Here is a 17,868-nt window from a genome sequence, read left to right as displayed (position 1 = left end):
TCGAACAATCTGTCGGACGAGCCTAATACTCTCTTTTAATCTTTTTTCTTCTCATTTCGCTTTGTTTTTGTCCCCGACCACACGAAAAATCTACCGACCGACGCGTTTCCGCTTGACTTGCTTGTTAAGCGCCATCAACAACCCGACCGTATCATCAGAAATCTAGTCGAGATGTCTTACGGCGGCGGTGGCTACGGCGGCCGGAACGGTGGCGGTTACGGTGGTGGCCGCGACGGTGGTTACTCGAACGGACACGGCTCCTACGGGTATGTCAATTTTCTTGCCTAAAAGGCTATCGATTAGAGGTGTCTTCAGCCGTCGCTCTATAGTAAACATTTGCGGCTGCTGAAATGCAACCCTTCGGAATGGGCTATGAGTATGGATTGAATTCAGCTGGCTAACTTTACTCTCCGATACAGCGGCGGCGGCGGCGGCGGCGGCTATGGAGGTGGTGGTTACGGCGGTGGCGGCGGCGGCGGCTTTGGAGGTGGTGGTGACCGCATGTCTAACCTAGGCGCCGGTCTGCAAAAGCAGGACTGGGGTAAGTTTTTACTGCTTTGGCTTCCTGGATGATGGTGCTGACTTTTGTGAATCCTAGATATCAACGCTCTCCCCAAGTTCGAGAAGCACTTCTACAAGGAGCACCCCGATGTCACCAACAGGTCGCAGGCGGAGGTTGACAAGTTCCGTCGCGAACATTCTATGGCTGTGCAGGGTAGCGACGTGCCAAAGCCGGTTGAGACTTTCGACGAGGCTGGTTTCCCGCGCTACGTGATGGACGAGGTCAAGGCTCAGGGCTTCCCTGCACCGACTGCCATTCAGTCTCAGGGCTGGCCCATGGCTTTGAGTGGTCGTGATGTCGTTGGTATCGCCGAGACGGGATCGGGCAAGACCCTTACGTATTGTCTTCCCGCCATTGTGCACATCAACGCTCAGCCGCTCCTGGCCCCCGGTGACGGACCCATCGTCCTGATCCTGGCCCCGACCCGAGAACTCGCCGTGCAGATTCAGGCTGAAATCAGCAAGTTCGGAAAGTCGTCGCGCATTAGAAACACGTGCGTCTACGGTGGTGTGCCCAAGGGCCCCCAAATCCGCGACTTGTCTCGTGGCGTCGAGGTCTGCATTGCAACCCCCGGTCGTCTGATTGACATGCTCGAGTCCGGCAAGACCAACCTGCGCCGTGTCACATACCTCGTCCTCGACGAGGCTGATCGCATGCTTGACATGGGTTTCGAGCCCCAGATCCGCAAGATCATTGGCCAGATCCGACCTGATCGTCAAACTCTGATGTGGTCGGCCACTTGGCCCAAGGAGGTCCGCAACATGGCTACTGACTTCCTGCAAGACTTTATCCAGGTCAACATTGGTTCGTTGGATCTTTCGGCAAACCACCGTATCACCCAGATTGTGGAGGTCGTTTCAGAGTCGGAGAAGCGTGACCGCATGATCAGGCACATGGAGAAGGTTATGGATGGAAAGGACAGCAAGAACAAGATCCTTATCTTCGTTGGTACAAAGCGTGTTGCGGACGAAATCACCCGGTTCCTGCGACAGGATGGCTGGCCCGCGCTTTGTAAGCTCCCCCGACACGTTCATGGGCTTACCGCGAATGCCCTCCCTCTTTTCCCACACAGTGAACATATGGCTAACGTTTTCTCCAATTCCTAGCAATTCACGGCGACAAGCAGCAGAACGAGCGTGACTGGGTCCTCGACCAGTTCAAGACGGGCAAGAGCCCCATCATGGTCGCCACCGACGTTGCGTCGCGTGGTATTGGTATGTATCTCAACCTAAACACCTCATCCCCTCCCCGCAGGGCCAACTCCCCGCATCAAGACTCTTATGGTCAAGGCGACGACATCCAGCATATTTCTGCTGTGCTTTACTCTTTATGTCTAGGGGCTCTCTCGATTGCGCGAATTTGTCTGAACTCTGGTGACTCTCGGGTCTCAGAGAGCGGAGTCTTGGGTCCGTGGCGAGGCAGAAGATGTCAAAGTCTTAGTGCCTGCTTCGCTCGTAGTTCTGTTCTTGTGCCTCTTCGTAATTCATGGCACGAGTGTAGAACTGGCATTTCTTGACACTGTTGATCAAGCTGTCTCCAAGATTTCCCCAAGCCTGAGGACTCGCAGAGAACCGTGGACACAATGCCCGGCAATCACTTCCGCAACGGATAGCCCACCTGCCAGGAGAAAAAGTACCAATGGATGCCAGCAGAGAACATACTTATTGCCACATATGTTCCCTCACGGCTCATGCTGGAGCGTTGCTACACACATTCTTTTTTCTGTCTGCTAACCTGTGTTTGCTACTTACAAAGACGTGCGCAACATTACTCATGTGCTCAACTATGATTACCCTAACAACTCGGAGGACTACATCCACCGTATTGGTCGAACAGGCCGTGCTGGTGCGAAGGGAACTGCAATTACCTTCTTCACCACTGAGAGTAAGCCTTCCTCCTTCCTACTCCCAGCCCCGGATAATCTTGGTCCACTGTGTGGCCAACTTTACTGACATTGATTTCCCTCCACAGACTCTAAGCAGGCTCGTGATCTTCTTGGAGTCCTCCAAGAGGCCAAGCAAGAGATCGACCCTCGCCTTGCAGAGATGGCTAGGTACGGCGGCGGCGGTGGCGGCGGTAGGTACGGCGGATACCGCGGCCGCGGCGGTCGCCACCATGGCGGTGGTAAGTTGCGATCCATACCCCCCAAGTGAAGTGGCGAGCATTTTTATAGCAAGATCACCCGCTGACTTGTCTTTGTTTCTTTAGGTGGCCGTGGTGCCAACGACCTGCCCATGGGAGGTAACCGACGCTGGTAGGACAGCTTGATTCTTGATACCCGAGCGAGATCTTCCGATCCGTCTCACGGTGACTTACCTTTATCGCGAATACCTGCATGAATATTTCCTAGTTCTTTTTTCTTTCCTTGGCGGCGTTGTTGTAGAAAAGGGTTATGGGCTGTTTTAGACGTTTTCCCCATCATTGCACGCACGGCACAAAAAGTTTCCTTGGGACTCACTCGTACATGTAGTTCACACTGGAGACGGTCTTTCTTATGTTTTATTCTTGTTCTTTTTCTTTTCTTTTTCGTCCTTCCACGCGACGGCTCCTCAGATCAACCGGCCGTTGAATGGCTACGGTGCGGGGAAGATGGCAAGTTTGCATCAAGGTCTTGCGAGGCCAGCCATAGTTTGCTGGTATTGAGATGATTAATTTAGAGTGACAGGTACTGGCATGGACTAAACAAGCCTCATACAATGCAAACAAAGATAGTTCTTAGTCGGCGCGAAAGTCGGTGCGGTTGTAGCTTGCTGCCATCCACAATACGTACAATGTTAGTGACGCAAAAGCAGCAGCTGCTACGGGACCAGCCTGAGCTGGCGGTGATCTATCTACCCTAGATTCTCCAGACTTGGATTTTTCGACAGCGGACCGTCGATGGTTCGCTGGCGCTGGTCTGGTTGTTAGTGTGTCGACGACAAATGAGGGCACGGTAATACGGTAGGTAGTTGAAGCAGGTGATGTCTCCCCAGAGCGAGCCGGTTTTAGGATGGAATTCCCACATTCCGAAGGAGCGCAGACATGGACAGGACAGGACAAGACAGGAGCAGACAGCGAAGCTATGATGAAAGGCACTAGGGGATCTCATCCTAGTCTCGCCAACTCGGTGAAGAGGTGGTGACGGATCCTGCATTCCAGACCCTGAACAAAAACGCAGCGCAGCGCAGCGCAGTGCGCGCGCGCAACGCACAGATGATGAGTTTGCAATCACAATGGCGGTGGGAGGGCCGAGAGAAAAGAACGTGTCATATTTCGCCGCCACCCACCCTCAAGAGCACCCACCCCCTTGCGCCACCTTCAGCCTTTGAGCATTGATTCGGCGAGTCTTCCGGCTTGTCCGCGCTAAATCTTTTTTTTTCCCCGTTATGTTGCTGGTTTGCTTTTATTTATTTTTTGTTGGAATGTAGTTTCTACAGTGTTTGTTTCTTTGGCCTGTCTACAGACTACGGGGATCTTTTGTTCATTGATTCTTTTTATTTTGATACATGAAACCCATGTGAAAAAAAAAAAAAAAAAAAACCACGGCGCTGAAGCAGTTTTGCCTGCCGGGAAACGAGAGCGCGCATCTTTTTTTTTTTTTGGTGATCATAATTGTTTACTTGGATGTGATTCGGTACTGCGTGTTTCCCCCCGGTGGCGCTTAGGTTGTTGCTTCTTCGCCCGGCTTTAGCCCCGATGGAGCATAGCCCCCCCTAGTATAGTAGAGAGGGTAGGCGACCGCCCCCGGCCGGCAAGCGGTGAAAGGAGGGGGGTAAGAGGGAGGGAGAAAGAGAGAGAACCATACTGTACAGATAGAGGAGGAAGAGAATGAGAAAGAGGACGAAAAAAAAAAAAAAAAAAAAGAAAAAAAAAAAAACACCCCGGATTGGGTTAACATTGGGCTGGCTGGCCAAAATTCCGGGAGGGTGAGTAAGTGACACGAGGGGGGGTGGATGGGTGAGCGGGCGAGTGAGTGAAGGAATGCTAGATGCACGTCGAGCCTTCTGTCCTTCCCCCCCTAGACAAAAGTCAAAACATCATACCGGTAATAATAATAATAAAATCACGCCCAGAAAGAGACATACCACGGGGCGCTCACCCATTACAGTAGAGGTGTGCGTTTTTTGTTTTTTGTTCAGGGGGGGGGTGGTTGATTCATTGTTGTGTCTTTTGTTTTTTTGTGACGACAATGGCTAATCCCCGGGCCCCCTATGTACATACAGTAGGTACAGTATGCAACTGCGTGTATGTGTTTTTCCGAGCTCCTCCTCAATCTCCCCGCTCTTGCCTCACTGTCAGACGAGGCAAAGTAAACAATTAGAGTTTCTATGTCTTTAATCTTCGAGAACAAGGCTCTTGACATTCTGGTGCTATGCACATTGGATGAGACTACGGGAACTCTCGTGATTAATGTTGACTCTTTTGAAAGTCTTTTTTTTTTTTTTTCTCTTCTTTTTCTTTGTCCCTGGCTGATGTATACTGGGGAAAAACTCCATCCTTGACTGGAGACTCGAATCTTCCATTACCGAGACACAACTCACAAGATAAGGTAGGTAGTGTTCACAAGGGGGGGTGGTCATTGGGGGCGTAGGGGAAAAGAAGGACAAAGACAAAAGAAGAAAAGCACAAAAGGACGGGGAAGAGGAGAAAGAATGGAGGAGGGGGGAAGGAGGATGAAGGTTCAACGCTAGCTAAACTGATCGACAATGCCTTGCCGGCACTATCTTAGGAGAGTATCTGTACGTGGTAGGTAGATCATCCTCTCTCTCTCTTTTTTTTTTTTAACCTTTTTTTTTAATCTACCGGAGGGACTTGCAGCACTTTTGACTTGGCAGTGGATTACCGGCGGGAAGTCTTTGCGTAAAAGTCTTGCTGTTCTACTGGCCCATTGTACGAGATGTAAAATGAGGCTAGGTTGGCCAAGAGTTAAAAAAAATAAAAAATAAAAATACGAAGTACGAGTGCTGGAAATAGATAGGTGACATGGATATCTGTTTCGACTAGGATAAGGATGTAGCTACGGTTATCAGTGTCTGTAGTGTAGAGACAATTCACTAAACTTGTTTGTAGGTTGGCCACGGCTTGTGGGAGAAACAGAGTGGACGAACGAGTAAGATGGTACACGTCAATAGTAGAGATACGGTCACGTGCGTATGGGCGACTGCAGGTCAGATCTTGGTCTCAGCAAGTCAATGGATGGATGACTCAATTCAATCTCAAAGTCGAGGGAGGTACCTACCTTACTCTACCATCTACCAACCTACCCACCTTAGCTAACCTCGAGCGGAAGGTTCATCTGTAGAAAGGTGCTTCGGGATGTCAGCCGCCGGAGTGGTTTGCCGGGGAATTAGTTGCCATGCATTTCATTTCATTTCTTATTCTATAATTTTCTTATTTCGCCTTCAAACAACGGCTGGGCTGATAATGATGTGATCTTTATTCTTTCTTTCTTTCTCTCTAAACACTTGCCGGCCGCTAGTCCGGGCCCAGAAGGGAGGAATAGTGGTTAGTATGGATGCTAGCTCTAAACCCGGGGAAGACAGGCTTCATGACTGGGTCGCTATGAACCAAAGGGAAAACAAACCACCACTGATCTTCCCGTCTTTAGACTAGAATAAAACGTCTTTTTTTGGGGTCCATCCTTAAAACAAAGGACCTAACAGTACGTAGTAAGTAGCAAAAAAAAAAAAAAGTTTAGACAGGGAAGTGATAAGAGAAAGAAAAAGAAAACAATAAAATAAAGAAGAAAAGAACAACAAGGGCCCAAGACAAAACCGGTAACAATTGTCGTACCACATGGTACCAGCTCCTAATCAGCCGAAAGCTTACTGTAATTTCACGAGTGACAATTATTACAGTCCAGTATACCTACCCCTACATTTCTTTAAAGCTTTAAACAATCATCATATTAGTGCCCGTGTAGCCTAATCAGGGCTTTGTTAGATTATACCCTTACCTTATCTACGGTACGTTATAGGGACTTGCGTAGTTAAAAAAAAAAAAAATAAAACAGGGGCCCGGTGCCGAACATTCCACCAGCTCTTTTCGAACGTCTAAAATTACACCGGGTCACATTCCATCTCCGCCCCTCGTCCAAAGGGAAATTTGGGGGCCGTGAGACACGCGGTTTATAGTTCCTAGCAAACTGGGGTTGGCTTGAGTTGGGGGTCTTGATTTTACCTGTAAATTAGCGTCTTGGAAAGGTTTCTAATTGAAGGGGGTAGGACCCATTTCCCACGTTTTGATTGAATGGCGCAATAAAAAAAAATAAAAAAACACATTTGATGGAAGCTTTACTGATTTCGTCCCCTGGCCGCGGCGACGGGCGCGCTCGGAATAGCGAGAACCGATGAACGAATCTTTTGTCTCTCTCACTCTCTTTTGCAAGGGGGCCTGTGAAATTTGGGGCTGGCTAGGTAGCTAAGGTAGGGGGGATTTTTGGTGGGCTGTTTGTTTCTAAGAAGTTACCCTTCCTTCCCAAGCCTTCCATGCCCGGCCCTGCTGCCGTGTTACAAGATTCCCCGTGCCAGAAAATACCGTAGCTGAGGTTTGAGTTGTGCCCAGTTCGTGGCGACGGGTGTGCTCCCTGGAAATGTAAAACGTCAGCGGGGAAATGCCAAAGCCGATGACCGATGACCGATGGCGTCCCCGTTTGTGCCATGTCATGTCATGTCATGTCATCGCCACCACCACAAAAACAAAGAAAAAAAAAAAAGAGAGATTTTGTTCTGCAAGAGAGCTGCCAGCTGCAAAAGGTCATCGGAGTGATACCCGCGTATCTACAGTTTTACCTAGTGCCCGTCCCCTCCCTCCCTCCCCTCCCTTCCATTTCCCCCCTTTCTACCCATGCAGAGGGACAAGGCGACGAATTTGATTTTCTCCAGAAAAAAAAAAAAAAAAAAGAAAGAAAAGGGAAATAAAAAAAATAAACCCGAGTCGCACGTAAATTACTTGGCGAATCTTTTCCCACTCGGCCCGACAGCACCAAGGGCGGCCGGCCAAAAGTCGCAACATGCCCGGGAAGGAAAGGCATCTAGACTCGTCTTTTGCAAGCCCACCCAGCGGATCAATGGAACGGGACCGGCGGGCAAAGCGGGCACCAAGCCTGTGGTGGCCCTGCTCTTTGTTCACCTGGCATTCTTGGTCGTGTACTGTACACAACACGAGAAAGAGACGAAAAGGAAAATGATGAACAAATGATAGATAAAAATTAAATAAATAAAAAAAGGAGAGAAAAAAGAAATCTACCGGGAACTACCCTGCTTCTTGCTTTTGCCTTTCACCCAGTTCTTGGCATGGAGTATGGATGATGGACAATGATGATTTTTGAATGTCGATGTCATGTTGCTGCCGGCATTCCGAAGTACCTACCTACCTACCAGATGGTGTGGGTCATTTGAACAGTATAGATGTACGGTGAGGACAGGCGTGGGTCAGCCAAAAAGCCCGCGGTGCCACCAAAAGGTACTATTGGGCACTGCTAAGATTGGATGATACAGTACCTTGGAAACTGGATACCTACGGTAAGTACCTACCGGTAAAGCAAGGGAGAAAGAGGGCTGTATGCCAAGTGAAAAATGAAGAGAAAAAAAAGATGGCAGACATCCAAAAAAAAAAAAAAAAAAAAAAAAAAATACTGCCCGATACGGTGCTGAGAGATTACTGTACAGTGCTGCAGCTACGTACTGTAAAACGAATGTTATCAAATATCTGATTGATCATTATGGCCCTGGATCCGAAACCCTGAATAAGTCAAGTTGCACCGGCTATATATCCCTATTGGAGCTGTTGCACAGCATGCATTCAACCACACTCCATTTCAAAACCTGGCCAAATCGAGGCCAATCACACCCGTACTGGTGGTACAGGATCACCTGGCATTGGCCAGCAGCATGGCCAAGTAGGTTGCAAAGTTTTGACGAAAGTGAACAAAAGATTGGAAAAGAGAGGTAGCGGGGAAGAGAAACAAAAAAAACTTGGCCTTGGCCCGCGTCGCTCATCCCTTGGGTTGCATTCACTCGCGCGCCCTTGTCCTATGATCCATGCTTCGCCATGTGTTCGGCCCATGTCACTTTGTCATGCTTTGCTTGGTAGAACCATGGCACCCATACTGTAATCCGATTTGGAATCCCATCTTTCTTACAGCGGTTTTATTGTGTTTCTTTCTTCCTTTACAGTGCCTTTTATTTCTCCCCCCCTCCCGAGATTGTGGGACGCGACAGACGAAAATTGGGGTCAACCTTTTCCAAGGTACACAAGCACGTACAGTAAGTGCATTTCGAGACATGGCTTACCATAATGCTGCTCCAACCTGCTCCAACTTACCCCGAAAAAAAACTCCCACGATTGGATAGGTTGACAGATTGAGACGGATGGAGAAACACACATACAAAAAAACAAAAAAAAAAAAAAAAAAACATCCAAACTATTCGCTGGTCGCCACGAGGTGATGACCAGAATGGGCGATCCAATGGGACGGTTGGATTTTCCAGCCCATCTTGGCTCGCTTGGGTACGAGACAGGATTCAAGGGGGGCTGGCATAAGGAATGAATGGATTTTTTATCTTGCCGGTACAGTACGTGCGGCTGTCAATCCTCTGGCTTTGTTTGGTTTGTTCGTACTGGGAGATGAACTCTTTTTTTTTTTTTTTTTGTGGGAAGGGGGGGGAGTACCCTAAAAGATGTGATGAAATACCTTTGGGTAAGGTACGTACCAAAGGAAGGGGGCGGAGAGAGATATTGAACGTGATTCGTCTCGACGCATCGTAGGTACCGGGAAAAATTGCCTCGATCCAATGTTTTCCATCACTTTTCTTTTCTTCTCCCACACAAGCACATTCAATCCATGTTTGGACAAATCTGTAACGCGATGCCACCTGCCATCTTCCGCTTCGGTATTAGCCTAGAAACCCGAGGGAATTGCTTCGCAAAAATCAAAGATGCGGAACTCTTTTGGTGGGCCAATATGCTTGCTTGACTGCCTACCCGCCAATCCGAACCCGCAAACAGGGTTCACGGACGTTACTCCGATCGGTGTTGCTTTCTTTTCCCACACCAAGAGGGACTTTTGCTTCATTGTTCAATTGTGGGCGCGGGTTTTTTTTTCCTTTGGTTTTGTACTTTTTCTTTCGGCAGATGAGTAGCAATGAAACCTAGAGACGTGCATATGTCAATTGCGCAAATTGAAAGAAACAAAAATACTCCATTGCTCCGTGAATGGCAAGGCGCCGGGGGACTTTTGCTTATGACTTTTCTGGCATTAATAATATGCAGCACAAAAGAAGAAAAAAAAGATAAACACAAAAAGAATGCAACCCAAGTCCCTACTGTACCGTATACTGTGACTCCTGCACCTCCAATCTATGTGATGGGAATCTCGCGTCGACAAATCGGGACCCGTTAATTGGGGGGTCCCTTTTTTTCAAGTCTGTGCCGATGGAACAATGGGACATGTGAAAGAATCAGTGTGTCTGCTGACCTTGGTCCGCCCCGTGGGTTGGTTGCAATTATGCATTGTTTCTTTTTTCTTCTTTCCCCCCCTTCCCTTGCAAGAATTATCCAAAACCCCAAAAGTACCCAGAATCAACTGCGAGACTTGGCCGCGTGGCCGAAAAAAAAGGGCGGCGGTGAGAGTGGGTGTGCCGGGCGACGCATCTCGCTCCATCAGGGAGATTGGCCACGCCCAAGATTCTAGCCACCCTTGCCTGCGTGTTGCCATCCAATTCCATCCTCTATGCCATATGCACAAGACAAGCGAGGGCCAGGTTTGTTAACCCACAGGTCAGAATGGCATTCGTTGCATCACCGTAAAGTACCGTAGTACGGATACACGAGCTACATACCTACTTCGTAAGCAAGAAAGGTGGTATGTGCACCAATGTTGATGATCCCTTTTTCATTGGGTCACGAAAATCATCACAAGGCTAAGATTGGGTATTTCCATTACAGTACTATTATACATCATGGCTTGTATGTTTCAATATCAAACGAGACCATGGTTATATCGTCAATACATGCCCTAGTTTGCCTACCAAGAGTACCTACCTACCTACCCTTAGAGACGAAAATACGGTCAGCGGCTAAGATTTGGCAGCTATAATAGCATGTCAGCCAACCCTTGTAGAATAAAATGATGCCGACACAACGGTAAGTCTTGGCTTCCCTTTTAATACCACGACTGCGAGATTTCCAAAGTTGTTAATCCCCGTCGCCGGGCCCCTCCCCCCATTTCCAAGGTGACAGTCGTCGCCCAATGACGACAGATTTAATTGGAGAAGGAGAAATCTCTTGTCCTCGTGGGAGAAAAATGCTCCCGTCCACGTCGCAGTGATTACAACCTACAGATACAAAAGCCGGTCTCAAAAGTACTCTTTTGGTTATTTTGGTACGTGTGCGGAAATACACACTGTACGGATGAACACCTACCCTTCCATGCAAGTACAGATAGCCAAGGCAAGTTGTTACCCTACCAGACCCTGCTCACTTCTTTATTGATTAATTTCACACATCCAGCTTGTCTGTCAAGTCTGTCGTCTACTTCGCATAGAGCTCTACCATAAGCTGCCTTAGCTGGGGCTAGCTAGCGAACCTACCTAGCTTACCACGCTGACACACTTGTCACTGTGATTTAGTTGCGACTTTCTATTTCTTATCCCTCCCAAACCAGCAAAGTTGTGCTGCCCGCCTTGTCTGCTTGTGTTTGCTTGCGATTCATTCACTTGACTGCCTCCTTGAACCTACCCGCCCGTGCCCCTTTCGGGCATGGAACGCTGCTGATCTAGTGTCGACTTAGCGTTCCCGACAGTTTGGTTCGCCACGATCTCGTTGGCACTAAGATTGACGGATAGGCTTTTTAGCCTGGAGGAACCGCCACTGGGGTTCTGCCATCCCAGAAAGAGTATAGTAAAAGTTACCTTGGGGGCCGCAGCCCAGGTCTTGGGGGGTCCTAAAGCTATCGAATGCGATCAATCAGGTGTTAAGAATTGGGGTTTAGGAATATAGGTGTCTCACTTTTTGGAACACACACATGCAATGTCGAATACCTTTTTTTGGGTTTTGCGTCTTCTCACACTTTTGGGAGGATTTTTTTTTTTTTTTTTTTTTTTTTTGTTTGCTGAAAGACAATAATAGCCACTTCTTTTTTTCCCGCCCTGTGTCTCCCCACTCCCCTACTCAACACTCATTACTCAATTGCCACATTTGTGTTCTTATTATGTCTTGTGTGTCTCGCACCCAAAGAATCTGGGCATTCAAATTTACGCGAGACCGAGCGCAACTGGCTCAGGATACGGCTCGGCACAAAATCGCGTCTCAGCTGAACTTGGCCATGAGCATCCATGATAAGCATCCACAAAAAATAATAATAATTTTTTTTCTAAAAAAATAAAATAAAATAAAACCCCGACATTCGTTCATCCTTTGCCAGGGCGAGAACTGTTTACCCTATTGGCTGCAGCTTAATAATGCATTTTTTTTTTTTTTTTTTCGTATCTGGCGGTCTGGCTATATGCATTGGGTGCCAAGCGGCGTGCGTCGCAAACGTGTGTTGCCGGCAAAACTTGAACCGTCCGAACGGGGTTGTTTGCTGTCATGTGCTGGCTGCCTGTGCGTTGCATTTCGGGTCCTTCAGGAAGTCACCGTAATTCGGATGCCTGCTACCATGATTAAACCAAAACCAGCCTTGGGTGATTTGCAGAAAAGGTCCCCTGAGACTAAAACTATAAGTAAGCAAATAAGAAAGAAAAAAAGGGGGGGTTTGTCGGGTCCCCCTCAATGTGTCAATTTTGACTAGTCTAGTCGCGTGCATTGCGCAAACCTCCTAGGGCATGTTAAGGGTTAGTTAGTATGGATGACACAAAAATCCTCCGGAAGTACGTATTGGATAGAACTAGTAGATCGTCTGCAGTCTTTTTTACTCCGTATTGATCTACAACTAGACTAGGTTACCCATATGGTTGGGTGATGTGCCTCGACTAGACCAGGAAGGTAATTAATCCAATGATTAAGTTCTAATGGGTAGATCATTGTGCTCAGTCTGACATAGCCGACGAGGTTCTTGACTCGAACCAACGATTTGTTTTTATTTTATGTCTTCGGCAGGCTTGGCGCAAAAAACAAGCTCGCGAGATCTTCGCCCTAATTGATTAGTCGGTAACTCATCTAAACCGTTTGGGCTAGCCCGCGGCCCCCATCAAGTTAACTCCCCATCCTTTGTCAAGGCATCTCTGGTAGAAGGAAGATCAGAGGACATTATCCACGAGGCGTTCAGAAACCTTTTTGTTTTTTTACGGCACCGTCGAAGCTAACCTCCACCTCCACCCCCACGATACCCGCGTAGAGTAAAAGTATGTATTGCGACTAAGGTAGGTAGGTAGGGTACGAGAATAACCAGACAGCAGGCAAAAGTAAGCCCAAGTGACGGGAAGGGTACTGCCAGTCAACCGATCGGTCCAGTCTGCCTGGCAGTCCAGATCGCTGCGCTTAATATCGTACCATCATCAAATGCGATACCATGGCCCATCAATCCATGCCTTGGCTGAGTTTTGGTTTGCGCAAGCCTTGTCAATGTTGAGACCGACGCGACCACACCCCCAGGTCAATGTCCTTGTTGCACAGCACCACGCCGTCGCACTGCGGGAGAGAGATTGATGGCTGCACGACGAATGACGCGCTGTCAATTATTGGGCCTGACTGCTGACGCGTTGTTTCTTTTCTCACTTTTGGTCCCTGGTTTTACTGCTTCATCGCGCGACTTTTTTTTTTTTTGTTCAGAATAGCTCACCTTGCTTACACTTGGTCCACATTGCGCACAAAACATTTCCTCTCAAGCACACAACGAACCCATCGAAAGCTGGCATCCCCAACCGAACTGAAAGCTTTTACCGAGTCCATCCGGTTCTGGCCATGCACACCACCACACCCACTTCGGCATAAAGTGGGCTCTGCTGACTGGGCTCGCTGCAGCCGCAAGGTCATGCCATCCTCGCAACATTCACGGCATACGGCGGGAATTTGTTAGTGACATTACCGTACCACTCTATCTGCCCTACTGCACCCTATTACCCTTCCTCTGCCCAGCTCTTGGGAAACGGGTCTGCAGCCCCCGATGCGAGACCTGAATTGGATTCAGCTGAACGTTGCTCGTGCGTTTCGTCCCTCCGCCACCCTGCAAAACATTGAGATGAGTTGGACATCTTGGCGGGTGCCAGCTGTGGGTAAAGCAGAGTAGTGAGCGGAATTACAGCCGTGAGCATTTCCAAACCCCCGGAGTCCCGTCCCTTTCTCTCTCTCTCTCGAAAAAAAAGAAGGTAAACCCTTGTAACCCTCTCAGACTGGCTCGCTCATTCGCTAGGACAGGGTCCCCATTGGAAATTTGGATGGTGTGGGTACTCAAGATGGAAATCGGGGAATGGGAGAATACCCGATGCACATACAAACAAGCACACCAAAAAAAAAAAAAAACCTAGGTACCTAGACAGACACGCATGTGCGCGCAGACACTGGATGGAACCACAAACCAGATCTTCCCACAGACAAGAAAATTGACATACCCATGCTCAGACCTGACAGGATTTTCTTTTGCCCATCCTCAATACAGTATGTGACATATCGAGTACCGGTAACAATTCGGTCGGAAATGCTTCCCAGCTCCAAGGATCGAGTAGACCCCAGCCACCCAACTAATACTAACTCGGATCCATCCTGCTTTTGTACGACTTGCGCTAAACCTGATTTGAATTTGATTTGATTCGACTTGATCGCTCGCTCTTGCCAAATCACCACAGATCATCGACGTGCTTGTTGACAGCTTAGTTCACACGCCATCCCTGTCCCCCGATTCTCTGTTGCAAGTATCCGCTCTCAGATTCCCATAGTAATGCCTGGAAGCCCCGCAGACAGTAGCGGTCCAAGCAGTCGGTGGCCACGATATTACCCACGAAGTGGGTAAGCCAAGCTAGCTACCACGTCAGGTACGTGGTACTTGCTACTACCATGGGTAGTTCACACGTTTTCCCGCTCCTAGGCCCCATTGTGTCGAAAGAAGCCACATTGTCAGGGTGGTCAAAATAGCTATACTATAATCCATGTTTTACTGCGTTACATTTACCTCCTGTATCTCGATCAAAGCAGAGCCGCCGCCATTGCTATTGCGACATTACTGTCAATTCGAAGGATAAAAAAAGATGATACAGTATGATGATCTATCTCTTTTCGTTTGTCAAGATAAAATCGCCTTTTTCAGATTAGGCACCTTCGTCCCTCTTGAGGTTAGCAGATCGCCAAAATCGGTACTGAGGACTGTTTCCAGATGTGTTTCCTGCCAGCGGTCAAGGAAGATCGCGTCTCGCCAGAATTCGGTCCTTTATGGTGCAGCAAGTCCGTCGTTTTTTTGCTGCTATTGAATTTGTCTTACATGCAATCAAGGAAAAAAAAAGATTCCTTCCTCCTTCCTCATTCCAATCGTGCCAATCGTGACGCAAATTGCCCGTGCCAACATCTCCGTGTCGTCAACCTACTACTGCTTGTCTAGTACGGCCTAGCTACGTGTTGAGTACCCTATTGCTGCGCACCTCATGTAGACACACAGACACACAGTACGCTAAGCCACCGGTACCGTCACCGCAGCCTGGCGGGGCGTATAGCAAGGATATTCCTTACCCATACTCGTGTCTCGCGCGACAAGGGGGAGCATTTTCCCTCGTCGTCGACGCGGCCCATACCTTCAAGGACCAGGTTTTGAAGGCATCGCCGCCGACAAACAGCCTACTAGCTTCTCTCATTTCGCCCCTCCTGAACTTGAGGGTATCTCTTTTTTTTTCTGTTTTATTTTATCTGTTTTTTATTCTGTTTTATTCTATTAATGCTGTTATTATTACTATTATTACTATTATTCTTATTATTTTTTCTCTCTCTTACTCCTCTTCCGGGTTCGCGTGCCTAGACTCTCTCAGTTTCTCTCACTTTACCTGCTGCGTTGCCTCGTCACATCATGCGGATTTACTCCTTTTGGAGGCGTCTTGCTTTGTTTCGAGTGGCCCAGCGCCTGAGCTGTGGCCTTCGAAGATCCCACTTCCGTGGCTGACCCTATGCACGTCACCTCCCCAACCCAATTAGGAGGGCAAGCCCAAGCAGCCCCAAACTTGTCAAACGCAGCCAGCCAAGTCTGGAGCTTTGTTTCTCCTTTTTTGTTCGCACCTTTCAACTCGTCAATGTCATGGGGCCTACCATTCTGTACATGGTATATCCAAACACCCAAGGATCGCGCTGACATAACCCGCAAACCCGCGAGTAGGCATCCAAATTGGGTGGTGACGCGGTCATTCAGTTGCCCATCTATGGCAGCACGACTCGTGTTGTCGTGGTGAAGTCAGTGTGGGGCTGCGGCAAGCAATTTCCCCCTTGGCATTGGGCAGGTAACTTCTTACTCCATAGTACTCTTTTTGTGAATTTTTTCTTCCTCTCCACGAGGTAGGTGTGTCCTATGTTGCTGTATGTACGCCCTTTCCATTCTTTCCCACGCCTAGTCCACTAAATCGGGCATTCACTTGCCCCTCTCGACTTTATCGAGACTTGATCACAGCCCACAAAGTAGGAGTATTTTGACTTTGATGTTGATTGTGATCTTGATCTTGAGCGGGAAAGAAGACATTATTCTGCGTAAACAACCAAAAAAGAAAATATTAGACAAGAGTCATTTGAGGTCGAGATCGAGGTCTTTCAGAATTAGACCAAACACCATATAGTTTGATGGGAGGGGAGATAGTATTTGGGGAACTCAAAAAACTAAAATCGAATAAAAAATGACCAAGTCAGATTCGGGTAAACAAACAGCGAAGGCCGGAATAGGCGGTGCAGTCATACAGGTCGGTCTCGGCAGCAACCAGCTATCTTCCTCACCTTACGTACATTTCCGTCTACGTGAACCAACCTACACCGCATATACACGCATACGACGCGACATAAAAAAAAGACAGTGTATACCCAGTGGAGGGAGGTTAGGGCGCGCATGTATTAGAAAGAAAAAAAAAACCCCCCAAAAAAAAAAAAAACGCCACTGGGGAGCAAGGACAAAAAAAACTGGGCCCGGAAGAGCGACGGAGGAGGAGCAGAAAAAAAAAAAGAACCCATAACCAAGGACCACGCCGTGCCAAACATCATACAATCACGCACGACCAGACAGCGACTTTTAGTGGGAAGCCCTGGTCCCAGAACGCCTCCGCTGATCGCCCTTCAGCGCCTGCGACTCAACTCTGACCTACCAGGATTTCTCAGCCTTTCAGACTAATCAGCCCCGCCCATAGCTTCCGAGAATCCCTGGACCAATCTTAGTCCACAATTTCCTTCTTCCTTTGATTTGCTCTTTTCCCTGGGGCTGGCCTGCACTCACAACTGATCAGGGAAACGGCCGCGATACCTAGACCAGACGAGACCAGCTCCTCGGGCTGCCAACCTTACCTTACCTTTTTGTACCTGCCTACCATCCCTACCTTACCTTACCTTTACATTCCCTGGACATCCTTGGGAGAGAGTGGTACCTGCCTTTGCTTTCCTCAACCAACCCAGCCCAAGGCCGTGCCCGTACACCACAACTACCTTAGAATTAGTATTACTTGCCTACAGTGCCACCTGCTTGTTATTCGGTCACTTCTGCCGCTTCTTTCTCTTTTTTTCTCACACCCGGCCTTCCGCGCCGATACCAACCAGCCAGCCCGTATAAAGACCTCTTTTTTCGCACACACCCTTACCAAGTCTTTTAACTTGGTGTCATCATCTCTGTTAGGGGGGAAAAATAAAACAAAACAAGAAAATAACAAAGAACAATTAACACAGAAAAAAAAAAAAAGAGGCCGGCTTTTGGAACTATTTCATCCCCGCTTTTTAGCTTCCTCATCAACTTTTTTTTTCTCATAAAAAAAAAGAATAAAGAAAAGATCCAACCGGTAGCACGGCTAGCTCACCTGGCACGCACTACTTGAAAATCTGAACGGAACCTTTTTTAAGTTTGTCGTTAGCACCACCCCTGGAAAAGCCGCTACTATCTGCAACCGGATCAGTCCATCAGACAGCGCAAGCGCAAGCCAACAGGGTCGCGGCAGTCCAGCAGATTGACCTTGCGCTATCCCGTTAGTGCCAGACTTTGGTTCATCCTCAACTCCACCGCCAATTTCATCGCACACCACCCGTGAACATTGTCTACTTTGCGCAACGGAACGGAACGGTACACGTCGTGTGAAGTCAGTCACTCAGTCACTCAGTCTCCTGAGCGTCAAAGGTCCGAGCTCGACGACAATCTCCATCCTCGAGAGACTTGTCTGTCGAGATACCCT

At 48.4% G+C, this 17,868-nt stretch overlaps 2 protein-coding genes across 2 annotated transcripts; one reads left to right on the top strand and one right to left on the bottom strand.

Moving 5' to 3' along the window:
* Window positions 1-171: 171 nt before the first annotated feature.
* On the top strand, window positions 172-3,752 carry PgNI_09431 (uncharacterized protein; the record flags this gene model as incomplete). Its single annotated transcript, XM_031129415.1, has 8 exons — window positions 172-266; window positions 420-541; window positions 599-1,573; window positions 1,669-1,776; window positions 1,900-1,968; window positions 2,318-2,446; window positions 2,534-2,686; window positions 2,771-3,752. The coding sequence occupies 8 exons, from the start codon at window positions 172-174 to the stop codon at window positions 2,818-2,820; spliced, it is 1,701 nt and encodes a 566-aa protein (XP_030978359.1). The 3' UTR covers window positions 2,821-3,752.
* Window positions 3,753-11,277: 7,525 nt separating this feature from the next.
* Window positions 11,278-13,734, bottom strand: PgNI_09430 (uncharacterized protein; the record flags this gene model as incomplete). Its single annotated transcript, XM_031129414.1, has 2 exons — window positions 11,278-11,371; window positions 13,604-13,734. 2 exons carry the CDS (start codon window positions 13,732-13,734, stop codon window positions 11,278-11,280), a joined length of 225 nt encoding a protein of 74 aa, XP_030978237.1.
* Window positions 13,735-17,868: the final 4,134 nt, after the last annotated feature.

Source organism: Pyricularia grisea, assembly GCF_004355905.1.
Source record: "Pyricularia grisea strain NI907 chromosome Unknown Pyricularia_grisea_NI907_Scaffold_7, whole genome shotgun sequence".
Lineage (NCBI taxonomy): Eukaryota > Fungi > Ascomycota > Sordariomycetes > Magnaporthales > Pyriculariaceae > Pyricularia > Pyricularia grisea.
This window is presented reverse-complemented; position numbering and strand designations above follow the sequence as displayed.